Consider the following 20,743-nt stretch of genomic DNA (forward strand, 5'->3'; position numbering starts at 1 on the left):
TTTCTCCAAGGGGTAAGCCCAGCAGAGAGGCTTAAATAATCAATAAAGCTGTGTCTCACTTAAAAAAAAAAAAAAAAGAAACACCATGCTATTTATACCTGTGTACATACATACATGTGTGCTCCCCAGGTGGCACAGTGGTAAAAGTCTGCCTGCCAGTGTGAGAGATGCAGGTTCAATTCCTGGGTCAGGAAGGTCCCCTGCAGAAGGAAATGGCAACCCACTCCAGTATTCTTGCCTGGAAAATTCCATGGACAGAGGAGTCTGGCGGTCTACAGTCCATGGGGTGGCAAAGAGTTGGACACAACTGAGTGCATGCACACATACACACACACACCTACACATATTACTTTATTCTCCTCCAGGCACTTCCATACCTATCATTTCATTGTATCTTCATGTGAGAATGAGAGAAGAAATGGCCGGAACCCTATTACAAAGAAAGAAAACTAAGGCACAGAGAAGTGGCTTGTACATAGTCACATGACCCCTGAGGTCCAATCCAGAGCTCAGGGCTTCTTGCCCTCAACCAGCACTCTTTCTTCCAAATACATGGGTAGCCCCAAACTTGAGTTTTCGTGCTTCCCAGCCCGATAGCCTGGCCTGCTTTTCTAGGGTTTATGTCTAGCTTTTTCCTTGAAAATGGGAAAAAGCTTTTCCCTATATCCTTTTATCCTCACCCTGGGAATAAGGTAAAAATTCAGATTATACTTTTCTTGACACTCAGATTATCTCCTAATTATTTCTTAGGTACATTCTGGGAGATGTTAACTGTCTAGGACACCAGATATATGGCTTGAATTGTTCTGGTTAGATCATTGATTGCCCCATGAAGACCTGAACCAGAGCCAAAATGTTGCTCCTTCATTTTGATCAAAAGAAAGTAAAATCTTCAGAACATTGGCCCTTGAATAGAATGGGTTGGGGGGCCTCAGGACAGTAGAATCATTCAGCTAAAAAAAACCGAAATGTGCTCTGCTTTGACGGTTTTCATTTTTCTATATCTCTAAGCTTTGGGGCCCTACTGCCTGTCCAGTATCTCCACCTCTCCACTCCTGTCACCCAGAAACTTCCAGGTTTTACTCTTTTAGCTATTCCTTTTCCAAATATTTCCAGATTGGCAGAGGACAGTGGCGGCAGAATCTGCACAACCCACATGTCTGGGTTCATGGTTACTCAGGACCGTTCACTCTGGCCGTTGTTGTAATGGCGCCATTTGGATGATGCTGTTGCACAAGCCTGCAGGACGCTGCCGTTTTGAAATAGGCGAGACAGAGTAGGACTTACAATTGGCTATCACTGAGCTGACCATGTGTGCCAAAGTGAGCATGGATGGGGATAGCTGGGGAGCCAGCGAACAGAGGGCAAAAATCCCGTAATTGCTGTTGCAATATCAGCCAAGAGGTGGGGGCATATACCCATTATTCAGGTCCAGTGAACCATTCCCCCAAATCCACTTCCAGAAGATGAAGTTTCAGATTTCCTTCCCTAGACAGAGATTTTAAAAATAAAAACTTAATTAGACCTAATTAATGGGCCCATGAACTTCTATATAAACATCTTCTCTGGAAGAGGTTTGGTCCCCCCTCTTCAAAGCATTGCTTTGCTTGTTAGTTCGAGCTCAGGAATGGAGATGCCTTTCACAGCACAGCAGAGAAAGGGGACTGGAGGAGTGTTCCCTTTCCTTTCACTTGTACCCCTAGAAAAGCTCCCCACCCCAAATTCCTAACTTGGAATCACACAAGGGCTCCTGGAAATTAGGCCAAAATGATCAGACTGTTGCATCTCGCCAGTCTAGCTGAGCCCGCCTCCCTGGACAGTGCAGATAGTGGGTTGTCATTTTGCAGAGCTTGCAAGGGCAGTTGAGGGAAACTCCTCTGAGTGCTTTCCTGGCCCTGTGCCATGCTCAGAGGCGAAAATTAAAAATGAACTAACAGAAGGTTCCAAGCTTATTTGTGCCCTTGAAGGCACCACTGAGGTCTGAAGGGCACCATCACAGAAGAGTCACAGGCACCCCAGGCTCTCTGTGTCCAGGGTAGAGGTGCTCTGCGGAGAACAGGGAGCAGAAGAACCAAAGCGGAGATCTTTTATTTCTTTAATCAGAGCCAAAGCCTACAAATAAAACCTGTGTGCCAACAGGATCTGTTTTGGTAGAAACCCTACCTAATGCAAACCGCCCAGGGCTTTTGATAAGGAGAGAGTGTGACATGGGACTCTTTGGGACTCAGTGGGACTCAGGCTAGCAAATTCTTACAAAGAGAAAACTTTCCCCTGCGTAGGGCTGCCAGATTTAGCAAATAAAATGAAGATTCTGTATATCCAGTTATATTTGAATTGTAAACCACAAATTTTTTAAGTATATCCTGTGCAATATTTGGGACATACACTAAAATAGTATTCCTCGTTGATCTGAACTTCAGATTTAACTAGCTGCCTTGCGTCTTATTTGCCATCCCTCGTCCTGGGGGGCAGGAGTAGTTCCTTTTAGAAGCAGCCCTTGTATCATTTCTCCCATTCTTGGCGCGTGTGCCGTGGAGGTAGGAGGAAGCCCTCTTGTAGACTGTCAGTCACCTCTTAATTTAAAACAAAAGCAAGATTCTCTCCTGACCTTTGTTCTTATATTTAATATGCTGCTTTATTGAATGTTATCGTTATTAAATCCCCCAAACCAGATATTAGTGGAAAATTTAGTCCTCTTGAAAGACAGTCTTGGGCATCTGAGGTATTCCCCCTGTTTCCTTCCTGCCAGACACCCTAGTTGATTTCCCTGACTTGTCCCTGTTTTGTCCCATTCCTTGTATTTGAGGAGGTTAATAAGTAACCTCTATGAAAACCCAGCCAGAGAAGCCTTGCCTCAGATGATTTGTGCCTCACCTTTTATCTCCCCGTCCCTGGTCCCCATCCTCTCCCTCCACCTGCTCTGCCCTGTCCTCCAGGGACAATGACCCTGGCTCGTGGCCACTGCATTCTCCTTCCACGTTCATGTCATTGCAGGCTTCACTTGCCTGTCCGTACAGAATTTTGATTAACACTTTTTACAAGCAGATGCTCTCTGTTCCCCATTCCATCAAAAGCAAACAACAACAAAATAAAACAATAAAACTTCAATCCCACATTGGTTGTTTGGCCCTTGGTGGTCAACACATAGACTTGGTTTCGTTAGATTCACAGACTCTGCCCCTTGTCCTGAACTTAATCCTAACACTAATGATAATTATGTAGGAGGAGCTGGTTTGCAGCTGGAGCTGATACATTCTAAAGGCTCTTCTCCTTTCACTCCCAGCAAACCCACTTCATGTTCTCCCACTTGCCCAGTTTTCTCCCACCCAGTTATTATTTCCTGGTTACTAGAAGACCAGAGAAAACACCAGTAAACTGCACCTCAGCAATAAATTCTGAATAGCCATTTATCCGCACAACAGACCCATTACGTCACCTTTCCTTCAATTTTCATGGAACCAAGACTAAAAGTTTTAAATGCCTGTCCATGGTATAGGTTTCCAAACATCCATGATGCCTCTTTCCCAGAGGGAAGCTGGACTTGGTGACTCCAAGAGGAACAGTTCTATAGTGATTGAAAGCGCCCTGCTCCTTCTAATCATGTCCGATTTACCTGAGACCATTCCTCTAGTAAGGAATGGAGGTTTAGCCTCCGTGGGTCCTTGAAATGGAGGTTTAGCCTCCGTGAGTCCTTGAGGCCACTCAAAATGGAGGTTTAGCCTCCTTGGGTCCTTGAGGCCCTCCATTAGCCAAATAAAGGTAAAGCAAATAATGCATATCTCTTGAATAATCATCTAACCCAGAGGACTACTTGCTCTTTGGCTACTCTACCCTGGAGCCCCTAAATATGCTTCCTCAGATAGCTTAGAAGAAGAGAGAGGTTGCTTTCAGCAAATGAAGAGCCAGCCTTTGACTGCTAAACATCCATTTTCTTATGACCTTTGAGAAGTCATAGATCTGTTGGAACTGGTTAGCTATCAAAACAAAAATTGATTTAGCAGTGCTCGCAACTTGTACTCTAGAACATGGGCTCACAATCTGTAGCCATTGGGTCAGATCCAGCCTGCCTCCCGTGTTTGATAAGTATAAAGTTTTGCTGGAGCATAGCCACACTCTTCCATGTACATCTTGTCTGTGGTTGCTTTCATGCTACAATGCAGAGTTGAGTAAAAGCAGCAGAGACCATATGGCCCACGAAGCCTAAAATGTTTACTGTCTAGCCATTTACAGAAGGAGTTTGCCAACCCCTGCTCTAGAAGAATGGTTCTTAGCCCTCGTTGCTCATGAGAGTCACTTGGTGAGCTTTATAAAAATACTGATGCTGATATCTGCACATCAGGGTGGAACCCACACATCTGCATTTTTTGAACTGATTCTGCTTCACGAGTGTCAGCACTCCTTGAATGAGAAAGGCACAAAAAACTGCCACAGTGTCCCTACTCTCTTCTTCATCCCCACATATGTGTACACACGTATGCTCGTGTACACACACACACGCACACTCATGCCCACACCTTGTCTGCTCCCCGCCCTGCCCTGCCCTGCCCTGGGGGTCCAGGAGTTCCAACTGTGGAATCCTGCTCCACCAGCCCCATGAGAAAGAAGTAACATCTGCAAGAGCTAATGTCAGCCCTGGGCCTGGAGCCCAGACCCATCTTTGCTTGAATTTCTCCTTTTCAACTCCTTGAGCATTGCGGCTTTTAGCAGGGTCTGCTGGGAGTGTCCTCAAGAGCAACTTGGAAGCTCTTTCCTGCCTTCACTTCCCTACTCCCCAGCTAGTCCTGCTCCCCATATGGGGCCCAGCCTTCCCTCCCAACTGTTCAGCTCTTGTGACTCCCGGGTCAAGTTTTGACTTGGCACAAGATGACCCGACAAGAAGAGTGGTTTTCCTGGGTCACGGCTATTCTCTGCCTATTTCTCGTTTTTACTCTGGTGACCTTTGTGACTTTCCTACCTCCTGTTTTGCCATCTGGCTGCCTTGTCAGGCTCTTCCCACAAGAGAGGGCTAGGCCGCTTGCAGGGAAGGGGAGGAAGAGAGATGAAATATCTTGCAGAAGGTTTTTTAAAAATGCTCATTAAACTGTTTTCCCCCAGCACACCATTCCGGAAGGCAAAAGCCTTGTATGCCTGCAAAGCAGAACACGACTCCGAGCTCTCATTCACAGCAGGGACGGTCTTCGATAATGGTGAGTTTTTCAAATAAATAACTGGAGTTGTCAAAGTTGCTTTCTACCTAAGGTAAATTTCCATAGAACAGGTAAGACTGAAAAGGACTGTGGTGGGGTGGGGGGGGTGGGGGGGAGGGGGTGTCTTTTCCCACAGTGGGAGAGCAGTGGCAGAACTCAAGGAGTCATTGTCAAGAGAGGACGAGTGGAGTCACCTCACGGTGACAGGGCAGTGTCATGGAGATGTCATGGGCATTGAATGCGATGGTCCATGCACAGGCTTTGAGTGTCAGGGGGCTGGACAGAGCAGGGAGACAGAGCAGTGGAGAACAGGAACCCTTTAAGGGGGCAGAAGCTCTGGGTGGGGGGCTACGGCCGCAGGGTCTATGCCTGTCTTCTGGGGTTCCAGGGGATTCACGTAGGCTTGGGGCGTCAGGTGAGCTCAGGGCAAAAAAGCTGTGCTGCATCCCTTATCATCCTTCCCCTGTTGCCGGGAGCAGGAAGTTGACCCCAGAGTCAAACCACCCTGCCAAGCGCCAGCTGTCCTGCACGGGCACTCCTGCAGGAAAATGGATTCAGGCCCCTGCCCCAAGGGCCTTGGGCTTGCTTGATGCAACATTTCCTGGTTCCATTTGTTTGTATTCCTCCTTCAAAAAAAAGGGGAATATTTTTAAAAATGAAAATTGATGGAGTTGATGTCCCAATGTGTCATAACTTATTATTGGCCTTGAGAGAAAAATCAGGATTCTGGGGAAAGGCCCAAGTTTCTGTTGTGGCTGAGATGTCCCCAGATGTAGTTCTCCTTGGGGGTTAATCCCTCTAGATGCCTGGGTGAAAGGGTCTGTTTGTTTTGCTCAAAGGAGGAAGCAAAAACCAGCTGCCTGGTTTCAGGAACTGGACATGCTCTGGGCCTCCCTCCTTGACCTCAGGTGGGGCAGGGGCAGAGTTCCCCGGCAGGGGTGAGTGAACACTGCCCCATGCTCCTGCCCCATCCAGGCCACACAGCGCTGCCTAGAGCTGGACCACACCTCCCACCACCTGCCAAAGACCTGGAAACGTGGGACTGCCAGGGCTCCCGTGCAGCACTGGACAGCCTGAACCACTGTAGCACAATCCCTGGCTTGACCACTTGATTCTGTGTGGCCTCAAGCAGTGACTTAACCTCTCTGTGCCTCAGTCCTCTCTGTCATAGAAAGAGAACAGATGGATGTGAGAGAAGATTGAGATAGTGTGCATGACATGTTTAAAGTGGTACTCAACACACACTAAGCTCTCAGCGTCTTGCTGTTGTTATGATCATCATCATTTCACTACGTCTGTTTTAGAAAAAGACCCTGATGCTTTTATCATTCACAATGACAGTTTTCCTTCTCAGCTGCTAATACAGTCCCCAGCTCTGGCTTGCTCAGCTGGGCAGTAGGTACTGCACCTCAACACCCCGGATCCTGGCTCTCTGTAAGGGCCTTGAGGTCCCAGCCAGAGCAGAGATGGGCTCCTGGGGACCAGCCTTGAGTGTATCCATATGCAAGGGGGCTTCGCCACTGTGTGGCCAGCCCCTGCCTTCAGCACGGCAGAGATAATAATCAGGCTTGAGTAGGTAAAATGGGAAACAGGTCACAGAGCACCTGGGGAATTCCCAGGTCACATTTGGTGGCCCTTGATCTGAGCCTGCAGGGCTGGGGGTGAGCCCACAGCACCTCATGTATGGTTCTCAAAGTCCCCAGGGCACTGTCCTTAAATCTTTGCTCTATTAAGTTTCATTTGAGTTCTTTAAAAATCAAGGTGTACAAACAGCAAGCCAAGCCACCTCTCCTGTCAGCAGCTGGAGCTTTTAGATCCTGGCACACATGAAGATGGAGTGAGTCCACTGAAGGTTGTCTAAAGCCATGTCCTTGGCGAGTGTCCCTTGTGAATAGGCCCATGTGCGGGGGCATCACAGCCCAGCCAGGACATGACACAGTTTTCATGGCAGACAAATCAGTGGGCTGCTTGCATGGGCTCTGCTGCTATGCTGTCAGCAGGGAAGGGGCTTCTGTACATACATGAGCAAGCTTTGAGAGGTCCCCTCATCTGGCAGTAAATCCAGAGCTTAAAGGTCTGCCTTCTAAACCACAGTTCACTACTGTACCCCGATGGACAAGGGGCTGCTGTGTTCCTATCAGCTATTCACTCTGACAACACAGAAGACCCCTGATCCCAGGGCAAAGTGGGTTTAAGCTCACAAAAGGTTTGTGTAAGCGTGTGTGTCTTGTTTGGGACTCCTCTTCCTGAGTTCAGCCTTCTTCCACTTTTTTTTAGACAACTTTATTGAGGTAGTCTAGTCAAGGCTATGGTTTTTCCAGTGGTCATGTATGGATGTGAGAGTTGGACTGTGAAGAAAGCTGAGCACTGAAGAATTGATGCTTTTGAACTGTGGTGTTGGAGAAGACTCTTGAGAGTCCCTTGGACTGCAAGGAGATCCAACCAGTCCATTCTAAAGGAGATCAGTCCTGGGTGTTCTTTGGAAGGAATGATGCTAAAGCTAAAACTCCAATACTTTGGCCACCTCATGCAAAGAGTTGACTCATTGGAAAAGACCCTGATGCTGGGAGGGATTGGGGGCAGGAGGAGAAGGGGATGACAGAGGATGAGATGGCTGGATGGCATCACCGACTTGATGGATATAAGTTTTGAGTGAACTCTGGGAGTTGGTGATGGACAGGGAGGCCTGGCGTGCTGCAATTCATGGGGTCACAAAGAGTCGGACACGACTGAGCGACTGAACTGAACTGATTGAGGTAGCCATATACCATGTAATTTACCCATTTAAAATGTACATTTCAGTGGGTTTTAGTATATTTAGAGTTGTGCAACCATCATCATTATCTCATTCCACAATATCTTCATCACCCCCAAAGAAACCCTGCTCCCTTTAGCAGTCATGCCCCATTTATCCCAAGCCTGCTCCATCCCACCTAGATATCTGCTCATCTGCTTTCTGGCACTATAAATTTGCCTGCTCTGGATGTTTCGTGTAAATGGAATTATACAATACAGGGTCTTTGTAACTGACTTCTTTCACTTTGCATTATAGTTTCAACATCATCCATGTTGTAGTATGCCTCAGAACTCCATTCCTTTTTGTGGATATACCACATTTTGTTTATCCATTTATCCATTGATTGAAATTTTGATTATTTCTACTTTTTGGCTCTTTTTATGAGTAATGCTGCTATACCATGGCATGGGCCTGCTGGGTCACGTGGTAACGCTACGTTTAACTGTTGAAGGAACTGCCCAACTGATTTCCAGCAGGGTTATACAATTTGGCATTCCCCTCTTCTTTAGTTTTTAAGTCTCCTTTTTGAAGTAGTTTAACTAGCCAACTGAAAAAAGAAATGATACTTGATTTTTAACTGCCAAGTCCTTCCCTTCCCAGCAGATTCTGTGACTGCTCTTGCCCCTCAACTTAGTAATCGTCTTAACCCCACAAGGGCCATTGATAGCAAGAGAGAGGCAGAGTACTTACCGGGCCTCCCTGTGGTCTCTGGGGATCACAACAGCATTACTGACACTAGTTTCTTTTTAACCAGCAATGCCAGTGACCTTTCCAATTCCCTGAAAGGCAGAAGGCCGCATTAAGCCTTAAAGACAACACCTCTCAGTGTTTACTGAGCTGCAGTCAAAGAAGGATCTGACAAAATGTCGATCTAGTTTTTAATCTAGTTGGTTGGTAATGTTTTATGACTTCCAATTTTTAGAAAATGCTATTTAGACCCTACTTGCTCCATCCCTTTGCCTCTTTAGGAAAAAAGTGGACATTAAAGAAAAGAACTATTCAGAGAGATTTTTTCCTTGTTCTCTCACTCAGCAATTTGTTGCTGAAGATCCTAGGTAAGGCCTTAGCAGCGTGAGTTGTATGCTCTGTAGCTGTCAGATTAAATCATCAGATCAATCAGAAGGAAGTTTTCTAATGACAGAGTTAGAGTAAGTGAGTGAGTGTGTGTGTGTGTCTTGTTTTTCTCAGGATCAAGAAGAAGAAAAGAGGAGGAAGAGGGAGGGGCTCCTTGAGGGGAAAGTCGGTTGTTCCTAATGATTAATCTCCAAGCTTCTGGATTCCAGGGGCCCCCTGTGAATCTGGCGAGGATGCTCAGTCAGCTCTTGGACTTTGTGCAGTGGGTAATGGCTGCTCAATACTCAGAAATAACTCCAGTGTCAGCGCTGGCCAATCTTACTAGGAAACTGTGCTTTCACCAAGAGCACCTCAGACAGTAACTGGAAAGAGAAATAACTGGTGTTCCCAGGAACATTAGTCATCTAGAAGCAGTGCGATTACTGATACCTGGAAAATTCATATGGCATTCACTAAAATTGGGTTCTTGGGAAGCTCTTTATCCAAATGTGAGATGGGCCAGATCCTTCCTTCCTGGGGTACAGGGTGCAGTGGTGAGTGCAGGCAGGGCCGCCCCAGATTTCCTCTGCTGATAAAGGGCATCTCAGGCAGTGGGGTTCCCAGCGAATTTCTCAGTGGAGTCTTAGCCTCCCCAGCCTCTCCATGTCTCCCTCGGGCGTTTCTACCAGCTGCCTAACTGGTCTTACTGCATCTACTCCTGCCCCACAGCCCAGGTGCTACACAGCAGCCAGATGATCGTTTAAAAATGGAAGTCACATCATGTTGTTCTCTTGCTTCTGGTAGCCTCGTGTCGTTCTTAGAATTATCGATGAGGTCCTTCAGGTCCCGCCCCTGCCTTCTGGCCCCCTCTTCCCCTCCCTTGATTCATAGCAGCCTCTGAGTCCTTTATGTTCTTAAATAGGGTCGGCAAACTATGACCTGCCAGTGAAATCCAGCCCACCGACTGTTTTTGTAAACAAGTCTTCCCTGGAACACAGCCACCCACGCCTTGTGTTTATATATTATCTATGGCACAACAGTGACAGACTTGAGTGGTTACACACTGATGATCTGGCTTTTTAAGAAAAACTTACACGGCACTGTTCTGAAATCACAACAAGCTTCTCCCCGTCCTGGGCCCTCTCACTTGGCATTACCCACTGCGTGGCCATCCACTTTGGATTATTTAGGTTTTGACTCTTCAAACTCTTGGCCACCCACCCATATCCCGATCTTAGTCTCGTTCTCCCCTCATCAGTTTACCTAAAATTACATGCTTGCTTACTGTAGATGGCCCCTCCCGTAGAGCAGTCTCTCTTCTGGTTCTGTACTGTGTGCAGAATGTGGCACGTAGTAGATGCTGAAGTAACATTTGTTAAACGAGTCCACTCATTCAACCACACAAGGGTCTGCACTCCTCCAGCCAGTGCTGCTTCCCCTTGGGGAGCCTGCTCTCAGGATCTCAGGCACACAGTTGCTCCTTGTCCATCGTGAGTGAAGGAGCCAGGACAGCGTGAGTTGCCAGAGCAGGGGTGTATGATGTGAATGTGGACCGAGCTGAGAGAGAGTAGTTGGCAGTAAGCACACCCATGTCAGCAGCAGCTTTTATTTGTTATGATGCCTGCTGGGCTGGAGAGCTGCCCAGGCAGCTCACTGCAACACCTTGTGTGTTTACATAGCACAGGGGACACTGGTACAGTTCAGAAGGTTGGATGTTGGTGTGATTGAACTCAACAAGTACTTACAAGCATCTTTAGTGTCCAGGGAGCATTAGGCTAGGCCAAAGTGGTAGTACTTCAGGCCTCAGAGCCTGGGGTCAGATGTCCTGAGTTCAGATCCATCTCCATCATCTGCCAGCTCTGTAACTGGGACTAGAAGTTTAACTTCTCTGAGTCTTTGTTTCTCATTAGTAACATGAGAATAACAGCAGGAGCAACTCTATAGTCATAGTAAAGATGAAAAGAGGTCCTGCAGGGGAAGCACTTAACAGAGGTCCACCAGTTAGTCTTATTCTTATTCTCCATCATTCTTATTCTCAAGGATCATCTCTGGTTGGATAGGGATGTGATATAGTGGTAAAGGGCTTGGTTTCTGGGATCAAACAAATTGGGTTCAAATCCTGGTTCTAACATGGTGCCCCTGCATGAATTAGTTTACCTCTCTGAGCCTTAATTTTTTCTCAGCTATAAAGTAGGGGTAATAGTAGTACAAGGTAGGATCCTTAAGATTAGATGAGTCCGTCTCTGAGTCCTTGGCTATTTCCCAGTCACCATTAGTAGGTGTTAGCTTCTTTCATTGTAGTTCCCCGGAGGAGAGTGAAGTATGTCGAATGATAGAATACAAACTAAAATGCACTGAAAAACTAGTTAGGGAAAACAAGCTTAACACATTTGAATAGCATTAATAAGACCTACGAATAATATGCGGTATGTATGATGAGCATTCCAGGAGCCTGGGGAAGGGAGGGAGCAGGTAGATGGCATTCCATGAGGATATTTATGGAGGAGGTGGGGCTTCAGCTGAGCCTTGAAGTTCGAGGAAGGGAAACAAAAGATGACAGAAAGCTGGGGGTTCTGGGGCTGCCTCTTTTCTTCGTCAGTTCTACCACTTCGTTGCAGGGGCATTTTGGCACAGAGAAGTCATAACTTTCTGTGAATGAGTTAAAATGCAGATCCCTGGGCTCCCTCCTCGAGATTCTGCTATAACCCATGTGCCACGAGGCCTAGGAATCTGCGGTTTCCATAACTGTGCAGGTGGCTCTGTTGCACCTGGTCTGGTACCATGCCTCAGTGAAGCCCAACTTGCTGACTCCGCTGTGTCAGCAGTCTGACCCAAAGGCTGTGTCATCCTCTGCCATCCCCCATGGCATTTCTCTCGTTCTTTAGTTTGGAGTGCCTCCTTTGTCCCCTCTGATTCTTCCCTTATTCTGCAAATTCCATTTCTAATGTTTGCACACATTACCATCTCTGCACCTGAGCTGTGTTTGAACACAGGAACGGAGAAAGTCTGAAAGAGATGGACTCAGTGCCTCCAGTAGAATAGCAACTCAGCGAGGAGCTTTGCTATTAAATAGAAGGTGTCTTTTTCAGGTTTTTAATTTGTGTGTTGATTTATTCTTTCTAGGTCTTTAGTTTATGGGAGTGAGTTTGATTTGTTTGATTTGGGTTCTGAACATTTGAAATTTCCCCCAGCTTAGGTCGTTGTTGAGACCAGGTTGTTGAGACTCAAGTTTGACCAGGAAAGTCCTGCTGACCAGTCCAAATTACTGGTCAAATGATGCAGGCTCCCCTACTGACTCACCCATGCTGAGCATTTACTGTGCTTTCTCCATGTTGGCTCCTGAACCTCCAAAAGAGTCCACTGAGGGGAAGAGAGTTTTGTTTTGTTTTTTTTAATCACCACTTGATAGGTTGAAGAAACTGAAGTAATCTTGACAATGTTAGCTGGATAGATGGGCAGGAGGCTGGGGTGTTTGGGTGCTAGCGTTTCAGTGGTGGGCTGAGAGAGCTTGGTCATTGAAGACTGCATTGCATTTAAGCTATGTTGTATTCTTCCATGGAACTTCTCTCCCAGACTCCTCCTTGTGTGGTATCATGAATCCAAAGTACCCTTGCTACTTGGATCTATTCCTAGAGAAACAAAAGCATGCAAACATGTTGGAGGCCAGCTCATAGGTGTTTGACTTTGTCTTTTCCTACAGAAGCCTTCAAAATCTAGCCAAGGTTGACACTAATCTTCGGTAAGCCTCAGTGGCGATCCTGTTGCTGCTTCTCCATTTAGTCTCTTTGGTCTCTGTTCTTCCTTCTTTCCCTACAGACCAAAACTAGAGTTGTATTGTAGTGTTGACGGTGGAAATGCTTTTCTAAAATGAACTCAGGAAGTCATTCAATTAGCCTAGGAAGGGAATGGGGGGAATTCATTCTCTCCAAACACTCTTGGAAAGATTGGTGTTTTCCTAAAATGTTAGGAGCAAATGTCCTGCCTCACCCAAGAGTGGTTTGTATATTCCCAGTTCACAAACATGAACAGCCCCCTCTCCCAAGTCCATGATCCCTTCTTTCTCCTTTCCTGCTGTTGACTGCTTTGCGGACTCAGCTGGATTGTGTGTGTAATTTTTACAATGTCACAGTGGTTTCCATGGAGATGGATTGTCATATTACAGAACATTGGGTATGTAGTCTTTGGATATGGAAATATCAAAGAGGTAGAAATTTTCTAAATTGCAATAGAGAGGAAGAGGACAGCTCTCAGACTTGTATATAGGAAAGAGGAAAACTGTAGAGAAGAGGAGAGAAAACTAAGGAAGGGTATGGTTGGAAATGAGAGAGGGCCATTCAAAGACTATAAGGTACTTTTTAAAAATGCAGAGGGAATTTGCAAGGAAATTGGAAGCAGAGGGTCAGGATTTGAAGGGAAGTAAAATGATTAGGAGCTAGATATCTTTAAGGACTAGTTCTCAACAGTCCTCCATGGGTACTTTGGTCCATAGTCAGCACTGGGTGGGTAGATGAGCACATAGATGGATGGATACCTAGGGAAAAATAGAGAGGGCATATCATGACTGTGACCTCTAGCCTAAAAAATTGAAATGTTACTTCTTTAAAGTTAAAATCAGGAACTTCGCAAAGTCCATGAAACTCCTAAAATTGTAAGTAGAATTTAAGTGTCTGTGTCTTTTCTCCTTTTAATTATGGAGAAAGTTCAGAATGACCTTCACCAGGTCCCCCCAGTGGGTGAAAAACCTCTGGTTTAAACAAGTCCAAGAATTATGTTCCTTAACAGGCAACGGCACTCATCTGTAAGCTTCCTCCACACCAGCGCAGTCCATATCCCCCCCTCCTTTACCCTGTGTGTAACGTCATCTTCTCTTTCTCCTTTCTTTCTATACAGTGCATCCGTCCCAGGAGCCTGGCTGGTTGGAGGGGACTCTGAATGGAAAGACGGGCCTCATACCCGAGAACTATGTGGAGTTCCTCTAACCAGGAGCCCTGGCAGAACTGCTGAGCTTTCCACTGTATCCATGACAACTGCTGATTCCAGTGTTGTGGACCATTGCTCTTTGCCGCTGAGAAATACAGGGTGACTGACTCTGCTGCTACCTGTCAGCACGAACGTTTTCCTAAACTCTGGTGTCACACATCCCCGTGATCATCTCAGCTGACATGCGGTGATACTGCAAGAAACAGAAGGAAATCGGCAGAGGAGGCCATTTGGTTTTGATTACCACGAGAAAGGCTTACAGAGCCATGTCTCTTATTTAGCACCCTACATGGGGTGTGCTCATTTTGTTTTCACAGTCATCTAAAACCCAACCTTCTGAAAAAGGAAGTGAGATACAAGTAGTCCCCAAGAGCGTGCAGTGTAGCCAGCTCTGACAGGGTGGGCAGTGGCCTGAGATCCAGGCTGGGTCCACTGCTTTTGTTTACAGTAGACACTCACTCTACCCCATCTCTGAATACTTGAGCCCCGCAGTGCTCCAGGCTGCTGGCTCTGTTTGTTTGCATGAAGGATGGAGAGGGGTCACGGCACTGGTTACACAAGATCCAATCTCACCATCTCTCAAGCAGCCATTGGCCCAGCATCAGCAGAATTCTGTCCAGTCCTCTCATGCAAGAGAACACACACTCCAGGGCCCCCCTCCCAAGCTGGGAACTTCTCTGCCACCGAGGGCTGCCATCACCTCATAACCATGGCGACCCAGCCTACTCTAAACCAAACCAAAAAGTAACACAAAATCTTTGCATGACATATTTTTTTGCCTCCTCCCCGCTTCAGTCATTTTTTGAATGGTTTTCCAACAACCTGGTCAAGTTCTGTGCTTCCCTGATGGCTCAGCTGGTAAAGAATCCGCCTGCAATGCAGGAGACCTGGGTTGATCCCTGAGTTGAGAAGATCCCCTGGAGAAGGGGAAGGCTACCCACTCCAGTATTCTGGCCTGGAGAATTCCATGGGGTTGCAAAGAGTCAGACATGACTGACTGACTTTTAATTAACAAGGTCTACTTGGGGGCAGATGGAATAGCAGCTGAGAACTGTTCCCTTTCTGATGAATTTCAGCAGCACCAGGATATATTTGGAGCAAACTCTAGTAACCTCTTGAGATTAAATTACATACAGGCTTAATATTTCTGTTCTTGCATGCAACTCGTGTCTGTTTTCTAGAGGGCAACATGCTGCCTCCTAAAGAGGGACACCCTCTATCTCTCTCGTTCCCTCCCATTCACCTGTCCCTCCCCCTGCCCTTGCCTGCCTCTAGCCTGCCACTGACCAGCTCCCCTGGCCATGCCCTGGGTTGCTCAGCACTGGTGCCCTGGAGGTTTTCAGGCATGACTCCTGAGCTAATAACCCCATGGCCTCCAGTTTAAAAGGACATACATGTTCACTGCCACTCAGAAAAAGGGAATTGTTTCTCAGGCTTTTGGGGCGTGAGACTAATATCATAAGCCATTGTGATTTAGGAGGATGCCACAAGGTTGGGGCATGGAAGGTGGGATGGGTACCTTCTGAGAAAGAGGATTTCCTGGACCAGAAGGGGCTGGGTCTTGTGGAAGACCACCTTGGATGGGGAAGTTTGGCTTGGACATTTCAACTCCACTTGGCTTCCAAAGAAGAGAGTCCCAGTAATTTCCACACTTGAATGTCCCTGCAAGAGTGATTCTGGGCAGACCAACTCCAAAGTGAGGGACTGTCAAGCTCCCTGAGAGCCCTTCAGGAATGGCAGCCTTGTTCCAGAGTGTGTCCTGCTTCCGGAATGCCTCTTGAGGGAACTTTAAAGAAGAAAAGAAAAACTTGAATTGTGTTGAATTACTGTATCTTTTACATTTTTTTGAAAAGATAAATTTGTAAATAGAGTGATTTGAAATACTATATGGCAAAGTTTTATATTTGATATTCTTTAAGCTAGTTGCTTCGCACATTTAAGCTTTGATTGCTGAACAAGTGTGTATATGAGGCGGAGAAGGGGACACATGGTCAGAGAGAGCCAAGGTCAGCCCCTCTCTTGCCTTGAGGAAGAAGATATTTCCACATATTCTTGCTGGTTCTTGGTGGTGGACGTGGCACATTAATGGTGTTCAGTCTTCTTTATCCAGATGTGGTTTTTTAGGCATTTCTTGGGCTTTGGATTTGGAGATGGAAAGAGCATCTTCAGGCAATTAACTTTTCCAAGAACTCCTACCCAGTAGTAAGATGAAGCTCAGGATTTAAACAGGTGAGGCCAAGGGTTAGATTTTTTTTTTTTTTTTCATTTTTCTTCTCAGGTGTATTTCTTGGTACCCCAAAGTACCAGGACAGAAGATGGGATTATTGTGTGCTCATTGTATCTTATTCTTCTGGCACATCTTATAAGGCTTTATAACCAAGTCCAAGCTAAAATTTGCAAATATTTTGTGTGTCTAGGTTCTAAGAAAAACTGGCTTAGGATATTTAGTTCTTGATATGCTGCTGCTTCCTTTTTCCCTAAACATGTTTATTCATCTCAGATTTCCTCTGGCTCCAAAATAAGGGAAAAACTCCAAAGAGGGATGGAGATTGTGCTATTATAGCTTTCTAGATGGCTTTAAAGGTAATAGGAGTTTATTGTGATTCATTCCATCAGCTCAGGGATGACACAGCTATTACCCAACCCAGAGCACGCAAGACACTACCAGTGGATGAGGGAATAAGAATTAAGATTGGAGAAGACTGAGATAGGACTCAGGGAAGCTATTATTGAAAACCCAAGAAGAAAAGGCACATAGGGGCAGCATACATGTACTCCTTGCAGACTTTGAACAGCTTGGGGACCTGTTCACAGGGGCCAGAGGGGACCAGCACACTCTGTACCACTGTGCTTTCTAACTAGAGTGCAACATAATGCTTTTAATACATTTGACATTTTAGATCATCTGCCCCATCAGAACCTTAACTGGAGCTACTGTGGGGGTGGCCAGAAGGTCCAGACCCTGGCTTTCAGAGTTCCTTACTGAAGCGTACCTGTAAACATTTGGCCCCACCTTGACCACTTTGGAAGCATGTCCCTCCCTCCTCAGTTGGCCCTGATTTGAAGCTGAGGGAAATTGGACTGGCGCCAATGGGAATTTTAGGTAGAGCCCTTCCTAGTTTCTCTGGGCAATGCTGGGCCCTGACAGATGGCTGCTCTGCTTCCCTTTCCCTGGCCAGGCTCCCCTCCTCCCCACCAGCTACAGAACTGGAGACACTGTTCAGAATATGAGCCAACGAAAAAGAAGGAACTTACAGACTGAAAATGGGTTTTGCCCTCCACTACCTTTGCTCCCCACTTTTGACTCTTGTCTTCTGGAAAAAGGAATGTTAGGGCAGATTAGGGGAGTGAACTGGGTATCAGAGTGGACTACTATGGAGCAAAATCTCTGAGCTTTCCCAGGAGTCTCATGTTGCTTTTGGAAGGCCCTGGGATCAGGTTGGCAGACATAGCCTGAGTCTTCTGCAGGCATCAAGATCAGTCTCTTGCTCCTCCTCCAGGTACTCCCAGAATTCCATGGCTACAGAATACCATGTCTTGAGAAGACAATTAGTTTCACATTCTTCCCCCAACTCCGCAGGAAAATAAAGTCTTGACTTGCTCAAGACTGATGATATTCTCTTCTCTTTTCAAATCTGAACATAGAGGCACAGATCCTGTATAGCACTGCCAGCCATGGTGTCCCAGGATTGGAGCCAGTTTTTAGCTTGGTTTTTCAGTATTTCTACAGACGATATGTATTTCCTTATGCCAGACCAAACTGGGTTTTGTGTTTTTTCCCAGCATAATTCCAGTTCATGTCCTCTTGCTGAGTCCTGTTTGGATAGAGAGGCAGAGAGAAAGAGAGGAAATGGAACAATCAGGTATTGGCCAACTGGCGTTAGCAACTCAAAGTCATGCTAGTGACAGTGGCATTTCAGGTTTGCCAAGACTGCAGTTACGAATGCCATGCCTGTAGCTCACATGGAGGTCCTTCTGCCGTGAGAGTTTGTGTCTCTTGAAAGTAGCAACCCCAGTGACACCAAAAACTATTTTGACTGTATAGATTCTAAAAACATCCATGATTGAGGAGTAGTGAGACTGAAATAATCCACTGAAGTAACATGATCAACTACTCATGACTGTCTATTGGCACATTTCATCGTTGGCTCTTGTTTCCAAAAGAAGCAAGTCTGGACCACTCAGCTCCATAGACACGGAACTCCTGGGCCCAACAGCGGCTGTTAGGGCACTCGCAGTCCCCCAGCATCGAATGTCTTATGAGCGAGCACATTGCCCAAGGAGGTAGCCAGCGCTGAGGGAACGCAGCAGCCTCTTGACTGCCTGACTTGGACAGGAACGGCCTGGGTGTTCTTCTAGGGAGTTATCTGTCATATCTGGCAAACTTGACAGTGATTATTTACCTTGACAACCCTGCCCCCCTCTTTTAAGTCACCTGGGTGTCCTCTCACACACCCTGTGTCAGCACTTAAAAAATGTATCTTGTCGCGCTTCAGATGTGTTTGACAGTCAGGCTGGTGTGCTGGGTGCAGAATCACTTTTCTGTAAGTGTAGCCTCCCAATGACAACAGCCATGGAATAATGGACCTTGCACAAACCTGAGCATACCTGAGACCAGACTCCACCAAGTCATAATTAGTTTTTTCCTTCTACTGCCTACAGTACCTATCTAACTAAGGAACTTCCTCGAGCAGAGGGAGGCTGCGTAGAGAATCCACACATCATCCAGAGCCAGCCCTGGCTAAAATGTGGCCTCCTAATGGAAGGACTTGTATTCTTAGAAGAAAAAGGATGGGGTGTAAAGTAGTGCGAGTAGCAGAAAGGGATAAACCATGCTGAAGAACTGTGGATTTTTTTAAAGAAAGATAAATGTAGTTCTTAATAGGGGCGGAATCTATCACATGAAAAGGTCACAACTAATATTTTACAAAAGTTTTACAGGACACTACAAGATGAAAACATCTTTCAAGGCAGAATGCCTTAGCAAGCAAGGCTAAGGACCTTAGCACAGTCCTGGACCCATGTAAGTATAGCAATTACTATTAAATCAGAATTCTGCTGAGTGTAGTCAGTGAGAACCAGGAGTAGTGATAAAGTGTCAGAATTACCTGGGCAGTCCTGGAGGGGTCAAGACATTCAGCACCTTTCCACATCAACCATTTCTATAGAACTGTCCAAACAGACCCTGCATGCAGCTTCTTTGGGTATCCAGATGCCAGGGTCAACCTTGTACCTGTGAAAAGAGGTTCATCTGGTGATTCTTAAGTGTATATGTATTAGTATGTGTTTGTGTGTGTGTGTGTGTGTGTGTGTGTGTACAGCTCACATTTACGTATATAACGAAACAGACTCTCTTCTAGAAACCCACATAAGCTGGCAGTTGCTGAGCCTTGACAGCCTTTAAGATTTAAAGGTTGAGAATTACAGAAACAAGAGAAGCTGTTGATAGATGATCAGAATGATCAAAGATGTAAATTAAGTGCCATTTTGAAATATTGTTCATATTTATCAGATGGTTACTATCTACAGCTATATTCCTTATTAACTTATTAAGAGTCATGTTGGAAAAAAAAGATCAAACTCATAAACAGTAAGTCATTCATACTAGGATAGTGTTCACAAGCACTCTAAAAGACATTTTGTCCATCACTTTGAAGAAAATATTTGCATGTTTAGTTCATAATTTAGGCTACCTTTGGGTATATTATAAAGTGCTGTGTGATATAATATCAATAAAGTACTTAAAAATGGCACTTTAATGTTTTTTTAAAAACCATAAATGCACTGTTTTAAACTTCAGTTCAGTATTGAATATTGACTGGTGTGTAGAATCCTATTTCTTAATTAAAAAGTAACTTGTGACTAGAATAGAACTTTCCCCCTGTTATTCATAAAACAATTTTGCCATGTTTGGGCTTTAGAACAACAACAAAAAAAAAACTGTGCTTTCGTGTCACTAAGCATATCTATAAAGAAAATATAGTTTCTGTTGAGTGGCCTCTGAAACTTGGCTTTCTTACATTTGGTTGGTTTATGTGACAATCTTTGTGAAATGAGTGGAAGTATGATTTTTGAATTAAATGACTTTTCCATTTGGTGGTATGTTTGTCTCTTGAATTTCTGACAAAGTTTTGTTTTGACGTGATGCATATTTTTATATTTGTTTCAAATAAGCGAAGACCATGATCAGAAGTTACAAGTGTGGTCTCCTGTGGTCCCTGGCAACAACCGCTGTGCTGATTTCTGATGTGCTCTGGGTAGCTCTGGTTTCCTTTAGGGAGAGGTCCACTGCTCGTGAACTACAATTAAGCTGCAAAGAGTCACATTCCAATGACTGTTTCTGAATTTATCTCCTGGGAAACATATTTTATTCTTCCTAAATTCAATTGTCAAATCAACCATTTTCTGGAACTTCCATTAACAGTCTGGAATAACCAAAGAGCCAGAGTGCAGACAGTCCTATCCCCAAGCTGGGTGTGTCTCCCAGGGTTGTATTAATAAATCAGTTACTTGTGACATGTTGTCCCAGGCCAGCTCATGTTATTGAGTTGTCTCATTCATCACATCCCCTCCAGGTACATCCTGAGTTGCAGCCTGGGAGCCAGGTTCACAGTGCACTCCCAGCTTCTGCTATGAGAGCAGAGGAGCCAGAAAGAGAGGGCAAGGGAGCCAGGACTTTGGGGATGGAGGGCAAGGCTTCTGATCCCAGAAGCTTGCCCTGGGAAAG

At 45.7% G+C, this 20,743-nt stretch overlaps 1 protein-coding gene across 5 annotated transcripts in view; it reads left to right on the plus strand.

Annotated features, from left to right (window-relative positions):
• Positions 1-20,118, plus strand: part of ARHGAP26 (Rho GTPase activating protein 26) — a 467,573-nt gene extending 447,455 nt beyond the window's left edge. For all 5 annotated transcript variants that reach the window (XM_055556593.1, XM_055556623.1, XM_055556613.1 and 2 more), the window contains 2 exons: positions 5,095-5,186; positions 13,927-20,118. In XM_055556593.1, coding sequence (XP_055412568.1) covers positions 5,095-5,186; positions 13,927-14,015 — 181 coding nt within the window. In that variant the 3' untranslated portion in view covers positions 14,016-20,118. The remainder of the gene's footprint in view (positions 1-5,094; positions 5,187-13,926) is intronic.
• Positions 20,119-20,743: the final 625 nt, after the last annotated feature.

Source organism: Bubalus kerabau, chromosome 1 (genome assembly GCF_029407905.1).
Source record: "Bubalus kerabau isolate K-KA32 ecotype Philippines breed swamp buffalo chromosome 1, PCC_UOA_SB_1v2, whole genome shotgun sequence".
NCBI classification, from domain to species: domain Eukaryota; kingdom Metazoa; phylum Chordata; class Mammalia; order Artiodactyla; family Bovidae; genus Bubalus; species Bubalus kerabau.